This window comes from Gracilinanus agilis, chromosome 4 (assembly GCF_016433145.1).
Source record: "Gracilinanus agilis isolate LMUSP501 chromosome 4, AgileGrace, whole genome shotgun sequence".
In the NCBI taxonomy this organism is placed as follows: Eukaryota; Metazoa; Chordata; class Mammalia; order Didelphimorphia; family Didelphidae; genus Gracilinanus; species Gracilinanus agilis.
In genome coordinates, this window is record NC_058133.1 from 424,138,776 (window position 1) to 424,149,294 (window position 10,519).

Here is a 10,519-nt window from a genome sequence, read left to right on the forward strand (position 1 = left end):
GCTCTCTACATTTGGAAGAGATTACTTAAGCTCAGACACGTGGGGAGAAATGAAATGAGAGTCATTCTACTTGTTTTCTGAGCTTGCCCCATTTTAGCATGCTTACCTAAAAGGATTGTTCCTGGTAAGGTAATTTACTGAGTAGTGTGGAAATCACACTCGACCCGAGTTTGAGAGATACCTGGGTTTGAATCTCCTCTCTACAGTGACTAGTGTTTTCAGTCATTCCCCCCCATTTGTATCCTACTTTTAGTGACCCTATTTGGAATTTTCTTGGCAAATGTATTGGAGTGGTTTGCCATTTCCTTCTCCAGTTCATTTTACAGGTGAGGAAACTGAGACAAACAGGGTTAATTGACTTGCCCAAGATTACCCAGCCAGTAAATATCTGAGTCCAGATTTGAACTCAGGATGATGAGTATTCCTGACACTATACCCAGTACTCTCTTCAATGCACCACCCCCTTCTGCCCTAGAATGACTAATCCTGGGGTTTGGCACCTTTTAAAATTTAAATTAATTTAATTTTATTAATTAAAATTTGCTTCTTTGATCCTTATTTTCTCTGTACCTTGATTGGGAGCCTTTTGTAACTGAGCAACTGTGTGGCAGGCAGAAAAATGTATACTTCATCTCTCCACATTTCTTCCAATCTTGGATACTTCCGTGACAACCTATATCCTCCCACCTCCCTAAATTTGGCCTTTCATTTATCTCCAGGTCCTATGGAACCAGAACGTGATTTCTACTATACTTATTCAAACAAAACTGCAGCTATAGAAATTGAAGTGCCTGTCAGAAGGGAGGGTTGTTATAATAGAATTTAATCTATATCCTAGTCACAGGTGTGTGGCAGATCTGCCAGATCTATGATTCACACACTAGAGAATTATTTTACTTAGTGATTATTCCTAAAATTATGCAAGTCATTTTTTTTGTTATTTTTTCATAGGTTCCTCCAGGAGTATTTTGAGTGGGCCTCATGTCTGAATGCGGCTGAGTGCTTCTTGCAACAGGCAGCATGGCTGAGGTTTATCATCAGATCCCTTCTACATTTAGACATAGGTTGATGTTTTAACAACTGGCAGGATCATTCCTGTCCCCTTATCCAGTAATGTCCCTGGCCGGCAAAGCTGTCAGTGCTGTCAAGCTGTCATGATAGGAGGTCAACCTGGGATGGCTTTAATTAGTTCTTTTTAAATTAATTAAATTTTTAAATTTGTTCTTGTACAGAGCTTGATGCATTGAGCTATACTTATTAAGACTTGATATAAACTGACAATTAAGCCAGATGCTGACTGATGACTCAGGAATACTGACAGATGCTTTATTTGTTTCTTCCTCTCTCCCATTTCTTCTTCCTTTCCTTGATTCAGTTCAAGCAAGTCTGGGGAAGCAGGATAAGGATGCTACCACTCCAGAAATGTTGGAACATCACGGAACATTTAGCATATCTTCCAGCTACTGCTCTTAGTTTCTTCTGTACCATTTCATAAGGAGCTGGGGCAGTAGAATGCTAACACATTTTTAACAATTGGCTCACTAGAGGCAGCTGGGTAGCATAATGGATGGAGCAGCAGACCTGGAATCAGGAGGATCTGGGTTCAAATGTGACAGCAGATACTTCCTAGCTATGTGACCCTGGGCAAATCACTTAACCCCAAGTGCCTAATCTATAACACTCTTCTGCCTTGGAGTAATATTGAATATCAATTCTAAGACAGAAGGCAAGAGTTTGTTTTTTTTTTTTATCCACTCTCTGGGGAAATTTTTTTCTTACAAGACACACTTAAAATTATTTAATTAAAATAAAAAAAAGCACAAAACTTTATACCTTAGAATCAATACTGTGTATTGATTGCAAGTCAGAAGATTGGTAAGAGCTGGGCTATGAAGGCTAAGTGACTTGCCCAGGGTCATACAACTAGGAAATATCTGAGGCCAGATTTGAACCCAGGAGCCTCCCATCTCTAGACCTGGATCTCAATCCACTGAGCCATCCAGCTTCCCCCTACAAGTTATACTTTTAAAATGAATCTTCATTATTAACATTTTCCCCATCACTTTATTACATCTAGACAATTTTTAAAAAACAGTAAGTCAAACCCTGATTTGCAGCGTTTGCCAATTTCCATTTGCCAATTGGCCACACTGGAAATTAACAATCAGCTTTTGCCTATTGAAGCTGGATCCAGCACGTCCCTGCTGGGGAAAGACTTAATATAAGAATTATGAGGGGGTATTATGGGAGGTTATAATCAGACTCTGGTCTGTCCGGGTCATATCACACTTGTTGTTCAGCTTTGGGGAAGGTCATTTCAGGAAAATCATTAAGAAATTTGAAGGCTGTTCAGAGGAGTATAGCTGGAGTATTTTGTAAAAGTCCCCAAGATCATGGCAACAGAATGTCCATTGTAAAAAAGGGGATGCTTATCCTGAAGCTAAAAGATTTAGGTGTAGGTAGGATTAGGGGATTATCCTCCCATACCAGGGGCTGAGGTGGAGGGAGGATTAGATTTGTTCTGTCTGACCCGAGTGAAAAGATCTAGAAGGAATGTCAAGAAGTTATAGGGAGATTTCAGCCAAATACCAATGTGGTCTTAGAAGGGGATGACTGACTTTATTGAGTCTATCAATCAGAGACTCATTCACAGAGATGAATGGAATTTATCCCTGAACAAGAATGAACTCTACAACATTTGCCCAACAAATGACCATCCGCTTTTGCTTGAAGACCTCCGGCAAAGAGGAAACCACTCTTTACTAGGCAGGCCATTTTATTCTCTGATAGCTTTAATTGTTAGGAAGTTTTCCCTTACATCAAGCTTCTAGGTATATTCTTCCCTATTGTTCCCGATTCTAAGCCCAAATGGAACAAATATTATACTTCTTTTACATGGTAGCCCTTAAAATATTTAAAAACATTCCATTATTCCTCAGTCATGTATTAGTTGTATAAGTGAAAGGGTATCTAAGTGATACAGTGGATAGTGTTGAATTTGGAGTCAAGAAGATCTGAGTTCAGGTCTTTTCTCAGGCTCTTGCTCTGTGAGCCTTAGCTTAATGTCACTTGATCTTTTTCACATTTAGTTTCCTCCTCTGTAAAATGGGGATAATATTAGCATCCTCCTCACAGAGTTGTGAGGCTCTAATAATACAATATATGTGAAGTTCTTTGCGAATGTTAAAGTAAGATATAATATGCATATACACATCTATATGTATGCTATTATATTTTTATTATACGGAGGCAGCTGGTTGGCTCAGTGGATAGAGAGCCAGTTCTAGAAAAAGAAGCTCCTGGTTTCAAATCTGGCTTCAGATACTTCCCAGATGTGTGACCCTGGGCAAGTCACTTAGCCCCAATTGTCTAGCCTGGGATCTGGGCTTTTCTGTCTTGGGACCGATATTTAGTTTCAATTCTAAAACAGAATTGGAAAAGGTTTTATATATAAATATGTAGTATTACTTTATGTTAGTTATTATTATTGTATTATTATATGATTTATTCAAGTCACAACTTCTCTGAGTTTCAATTTCTTCATCTATAAAATGAAGGAATTAGACTAGATGGACTCTCATTTTCCTATCAGCTTCTAAATCTATGGTCTCTCAACTGATGTTCACATGGCATAATCTTGAAGCCCTTTATCATGCTGTATAGTTTATCAATGTCTTTCCTGAAAGGAAATGCCCAGAAATGAGAGCAGTGCTCTAGATATGGTCTGATCCGGACAGGAGGGCATCTGGACACTTCTTTTGAAGAAGCTTAAAATTGCATTGGCTGTTTTGGTTATTATATGCCATTGCTGATATATATTAAGTTTACGGCCCTAAAACCTCCCCTCTTCCAATTCAGTCTTTTTTCCCCCCTCCATTTGTGTTTGACTCTTCATAACCCCATTTGGGTTTTCTTGGCAGAAACACTATAGTGATTTGTCATTTTCTTCTCCAGCTCATTTTATAGATGTGGAAAATGAAGCAAACAGGGTTAAGTGACTTGCCTAGGATCACACAGCTATTAAGTGCCTAAACCAAGAGTTGAACCCAGAAAGATGAGTCTTCCTAACTTTCAGACCTGGCACCACCTAAGAGCCCCCACCATACACATACATCTTTTTTTTCCAAAGGAATTTTGTCTCCCCATGCCTCCCCTATCTTGTACTTTTGACATTTTTTCCCCTTTTCAACCAACGAATTCTTTAGGGATGTTGTAGATGATTCGGGATACTTCAGGCAGAGTTTATATTTTAAAAGTCCTTTTTGGTTCAGATTCTGATTCTATGACTTCACCTGGTGCTCAAAACAATCTGCCAATGATTTGGTCCTGCCAGTAACAGAAATTGAGGTTAATTCAGAGGGAAATAAGGGTCATGCTATTAAAAACTGAGTTCAATATTGGAGTTTATTTTGCTGTGGAATTAGGAAAAAATTTAATGTGACTAGAAAAAAAATTAATATGATTAATACGATTAAGGTAGGTTGAGGAGGGGAAAGGAAAGGATTGGTGCATTGAGGCATACACTCCTTCTTTTTTGAGACGAGGTCTTCTTATTTCACCAGAATTAGAATTTCAGCCACCACTCAAGACTGATTCCCACACCACTTCGCTTCCTGAAGGCTCCCCACAGAGGACCCCATCAGCATTGGCTCACTGTAGTTCAGAAACCCGAATCACTTGAGCATCCCACCAGCCTTAGCTTCTCCCAGGAGCAGCTGCAAGCTGTGTCTGTGACCTATCTGGTGACCTTGTGTTAAGCAAGTTCTCTTCTCAGTTTTGCTAAGTAACTTCCTTGGATCTGAAATTTGGGGTAATCTTGAAAGTCAATAACCTCTGCTTCACCAATTGGGAATTTATCTTTCTCCTCATTACACTGCCTCCCTCTTGCTTTTTCCCACCACAACCTTAATGAAAAACTTTCTGGAAAAAATAGAGCATCAGGCATATTTATACGAAACATGTAGATTTAAATACATTGGTTCTGTCTCCTAGGAATTATCTACATTTCATGTATTATGTCTAAGTGAAAAAATAAAAACTTCCTCTTCCTCTCTTTGTTAAAGGAGTCCCACACAACATTAGAGCAGATGGAGGAGATATTGGGTGGGTGGAAAGGGGTGGAACTAGAAACATCTTCTCTTGGTCCCCGAAATGAACACAAATTACCTTATCTATCCATGGTCATGGTCCATTTTTCAGTTTTTAGACCCAACTGGGTATAGGGACCCTCCAAACTTGAGGACCTGAAAGATTCTGGGATTCAGAAACTAAAGAGTTTCTGGAAGATGAATCAGAGGTCCCTCAGTGTCTCTGCAGTTTCCTATCCGCTTAAAAATCCTGCTAAATGAACCAACGGAAATGACAATCAAGCACTGTTTCCAAGGATACGGGGCCCAGGTTTCCCCAACTCCGGCCAAGTTGAAGGATCTTACTTGGATCATAGAAAAGTTAATTACTTTCCCCATTCCTGTCCATGTGAGGAAAGAGGAAAAAGCAGTGGAAAATCAGCAAAGTCAGGAAGACCACCCCTGAAAGTGGCCTCTATTTTCTTTCCACCTGGCTATACGTTATACACTCTGTGCTGGCAGCAAGACAGAAAATACTGTTTATTTGAGGATTAAGAAAGCTTAAGGGGCCTTTTCTGAAATTTCGGTTTAGAAATGCTGAGCAGATATATGATATTGAGCACAACAAGAAACTGGTAATACAATGCTTCAGTATAAAAGTCCTGAAATAATTTTCATCAGGCCCCACCCATTTAATAATACCCTAAATATTATTTCACTTTAATCCATGATAATGTGAAAGGATATGTAGGCTTCACTCTATTTTTACTTCATTCAGAACTGAATCATTGCCATAATTTAGAGCCAGATCCCTAACCTAATAATTTTCTATTTAAATTAAGTTATTCAAGTTTACATTTTTTAAAAAAGAAAAACCTGTACTGAGGTTCAGACTTATCAGAGGCTATATTTCATTATAATCTTATGCAAAATTAATTATTTGATATATTTTAAAGACATTAAAAATAAATTTTAAAAAGACCTTAAAAATAAATAAAAATTTTTTTAAATTAAAAAGAGTAAAAATAAGTTGTATTTAGATATACAAAATGTTTAAAGAAATTGTACTTAGAGCTTTTATGCAAAAAAATTTAAATATAAAAATTTGACAGAAAAAATTATCATTAAATATTAATACAAGTTTCTCACCAAATAATGAGGATAATACAATAGTGTCAAAAAGGGGAAGGAGTGCTAAGTTTGGAGTCAGGGATATCTGGATTTGTATCCTGCTTCCAGGATTTACTAGCTGAGTTACCATGGGTTAATCACACTTCTCTAAATCTTAATTTTCTTATTGCAAAATGAGAATACTTATACTCATACTTGTTATATATTTAATATTTATCATATACAGCATTGTTATTATAGTATATAGTGTATTATCATATATAGTACTATTTTTTTAACCCTTAACTTCTGTGTATTGGCTCCTAGGTGGAAGATTGGTAAGGGTAGGCAATGGGGGTCAAGTGACTTGCCCAGGGTCACACAGCTGGGTAGTGTCTGAGGCCGGATTTGAACCTAGGACCTCCCGTCTCTAGGCCTGACTCAATCCACTGAGCTACCCAGCTGCCCTCATATGTAGTATTATTATTGTAGTTTGCATGGTTATCATGAGACTCAAATAATTTAATATACTTAAAGTGCTTTCCAAACCTTAAAGCATTATCTAAATGTCAGGCATTGTTATAGGATTCATATTCAACTTCATATTAAGAAAGGGAGAAAATAATTGCCTTAAGGGACTGGGCCCTAAGCTTAGTTGGAGATCTAATTTTATGAACAAAGGAGCCACAAAGTTCCTTGTACTACTAATGTAAAAATATACCCCCCAAAAAGTAATTAAATGTAATAAAAATGTATATAATGACTAATTAAATGCCAGACCATCTATTACATCATAAAGATAAAAAGAAATCTTTAAAAATACATAAATCAAATTACTTTGAGAATTGTATCATGAGCTTGATTTGACGTCTTTGCAGAGATCTTCATTTCCCTTTGCCACTCTTAAAATTCAGTGTATTAATAGAGCAAGTTGTGCCATTTGCAGAGTTATGCTTTCACAAGATTAACAATCATATCTTGAGTCATGGGAAGAAGCTCAGGCTTGATTTCAATCTTCTTTCTGACTTAGGGTTAGAAAATGTTTTCATTTCTTTTCATACCTCTGGCCACTGGTCTTCAAAGTGGTCCAGAGATCTCATTTAGTGAAACTTCAAGATGTGTGGAGATGTTTTTCATAACCGCCCCAGTGCTTTTGTTCTCTTTGTACATCAACCTAGAACAGGAGGGAAAGAGTTATGTAGAGGCAGCAGAGAGGGTAAACTCTGCTCTAGATCATAGAATCAAAACTAGAGCCTAAAGGAAGGGACCTCAGAAACCATCTAGCCCAGCCCCTTTATTTTATAGATAAAGAAGCAGGGTTTAGGGAGGTTAAAAGGCTTGCTCAAAGTAATGCAAATATTAGGTTTCAGGGACAAATCTGAATTCTGAATCTAGAATTAATTCCTTTGTTTAATATTTCTGTTTTTATCGTGTTCTTCCCATCAGCAGCAAAATCACTAATCTCCATACATTTATTTATTAAAATACTGGCTCGACATAGAGGCTTACAGGTAATTATCTTTTGCTATAAAGTACCAGTCACGCCTGTCAAATGCTGTATGTCAACAGCCATCTACTCATCATTGCTTCCAGCTTAATTCTTTGTTAAATGTCTATCAGCAATGTTTTTGTTTTGTTTTCTTGGATGTTTTCATCTATATGTTATGTATTTCTGAAAACATATCCTGATTATGCTTACCATATGTTACCTAGGGAGTGTGTTTGGGTACAATAACCAGCTGGACTAGGTGTTTAACTTCATAAGGGATATCACAGACCCTAGAAGTGATTCAGCTGATTTTCTTTTCCATAATTTTTGTCCTTCCTTCCTCCCTCCCTTCCTCCTTCTCTTCCTTCCTTCCTTCCTTCCTTCCTTCCTTCCTTCCTTCCTTCCCTCCTTCCTTTTCTTTCCACTTATATTGGTGTCATCACACATATTCTTTTGCTGATTCTGAATCAATTCATATGAGCCTTTCCATACTTCTCTGTAGACAATTTTCTTTTTCAGAGTCAAACAGAAAGTTTTGGCTAAGAGCTGAACAATTCTCAAGCTGGTGCTCATTATTTTTTTAGTCTAGTTCTTCCATGCTAGGACATCCTACTGCTGATTAATATGAAAATGCTGACCTGCTTTGTTTCTGACCTGAATTGTTTGCCCTTTTTTAGGTAGGCTGGTAGTCTCCTCTTCCCCATCAAAGACTTAGCTATTATTACCAGACATGGTGTACCAGCAGGCTATTGTAGCTCAGAACTCCCAAGCCCAAGTGATCTACCAGCCTTAGCCTCCCCAGAAGCAGGGATTATATATTATGTGCTACTATGCTGGGCAACTTGGTATCTTAACTATGCTCCTTCTAACTCTGATTCACATATGTTAATATAGAAATAGAGAATTATAGAGATGGTGGGGATTGTGAAAGATCACCGGATTGACCTTCTTTTATTTGTTGCCATTTTCAGAAAGAAATTATATTGTCTCTCCTTAAAAAGGTTTATAGCATATATGTTATAATTATTCGTCTTCAATTTCTTTTTCCTGCTCAGATTCACTGATTGCATGGCATATTTTTGGACCTGTTCACAGAAAAGAAGCCCTACTCTAAAGCACCCTCATGGATGAGGCAAACCTCACATCGTTTGTCCCTGAAATACCAGGAAATATTTCCACCAACAGAAACACTTCCTTGGGAGATGTGGATCGGAAAATCCCAATCGTGCACTGGGTCATCATGAGCATCTCTCCACTGGGCTTTGTTGAAAATGGAATCCTCCTGTGGTTTCTCTGTTTTCGGATGAGGAGAAACCCATTCACAGTCTACATCACCCACCTTTCTATTGCTGACATCTCATTGCTCTTCTGTATCTTTATTTTATCAGTTGACTATGCTCTAGATTATGAGCTATCATCTGGGTATTATTACACCATTGTCACATTATCGGTGACTTTTCTATTTGGTTACAACACTGGCCTCTACCTCCTGACAGCCATCAGTGTAGAACGTTGTCTATCTGTCTTGTACCCTATCTGGTACCGATGCCACCGCCCTAAACATCAGTCTGCTTGTGTCTGTGGCCTGCTTTGGGCTCTTTCTTGCTTAGTGACCACCATGGAGCATGTCATGTGCATAGACATTGGAAGAAAGGGCCACTCCCAGAGTGACTGCAGGGCAGTTATTATCTTCATTTCCATCTTGAGCTTCCTCGTGTTCACACCTCTCATGGTGGTATCCAGTGTGATCCTGGTGGTGAAGATCCGAAGAAATACTTGGACTTCTCATTCATCCAAGCTCTACATAGTCATCATGGTCACCATCATCATCTTCCTCATTTTTGCCATGCCCATGAGACTTCTTTACCTTCTGTACTATGAGTATTGGTCAACATTTGGGAACATGCACCACATCTCTCTTCTCTTCTCTACCATTAATAGCAGTGCCAACCCTTTTATTTACTTCTTTGTGGGAAGTAGTAAGAAGAAACCATTCAAGGAGTCCTTAAAGGTGGTATTAAACAGGGCTTTCAAGGATGAGATGCAATTAAGACGCCAGGAGGACAACCCTAATGCGATTGCTGTTGAGACTGTGGTCTGAAACTCAGGAATGAAATGATGGGGTCTCTGCTGCTTAAAATTGCTGATGGGGGATCAATCAGACATTTCCCAGATAATCCTTGGAATACACTTTAAGTCCACTCTAAGTAGGGTATGGCAGGCATCTCTACCATATGCAGGTTTATGGTGGTATCATTCCCTTGAGACATGGCTACTGGAAAAACCCACATCTGTGTCATGCCTCTATTAATTCTGTCCTTATCACATCTTCTTTTCCTGCTAAGATCTTGTGACAGCATTATCTCAAGAAGCTGTAAAAAAAAGAGAGAGATTTTTAGTTGAAAGAGTTACAAATATTCCTAGAAAAATAACAGAAATATTTATTGGAACTTGGATCCTTTAAGAATAGTTAAAGAAAAAAAGACAAAAAAAAAGTGTCATCATGTATCCACCATTATTTTAAAGATTTTATTTAAAATACATTTTTTCCCTTTTTGCACTTATACCCAGTGGAGAAAAATATCTCTATGGAAATTTTGTGTAGTTTCTGCAGTCTCAAATGGGTAATTCTTAATATGTTAGGCAATAATTTTGGGGCAGCATGATGTAATAGATGGATGGCCACAGGGTCAAAAAAGCCTGGGTTCTCTTTATGGTAGTAGTGTAAACATGGGCAATCACTTATCCTCTCAGCATCCCAGGCAATCATCTGAGACTATAAGTTATAAATGAATTGCTGATCTCAGCCAATAGAGGGACTTTCTATGCTGGGAGTTTTCCACACTGATACAAT

The 10,519-nt window shown here is 38.1% G+C and overlaps 1 protein-coding gene across 1 annotated transcript; it reads left to right on the top strand.

Moving 5' to 3' along the window:
- Positions 1 to 8,788: 8,788 nt before the first annotated feature.
- Positions 8,789 to 9,766, top strand: LOC123247759 (proto-oncogene Mas). The gene has a single exon (XM_044676759.1). It carries the CDS (start codon positions 8,789 to 8,791, stop codon positions 9,764 to 9,766), a length of 978 nt encoding a protein of 325 aa, XP_044532694.1.
- The last annotated feature ends 753 nt before the right edge of the window (positions 9,767 to 10,519 follow it).

Bases quoted from the DNA above. Each gene is read 5' to 3' on its own strand.
- LOC123247759 (XM_044676759.1), top strand. From the start codon at position 8,789: ATGGATGAGGCAAACCTCACATCGTTTGTCCCTGAAATACCAGGAAAT.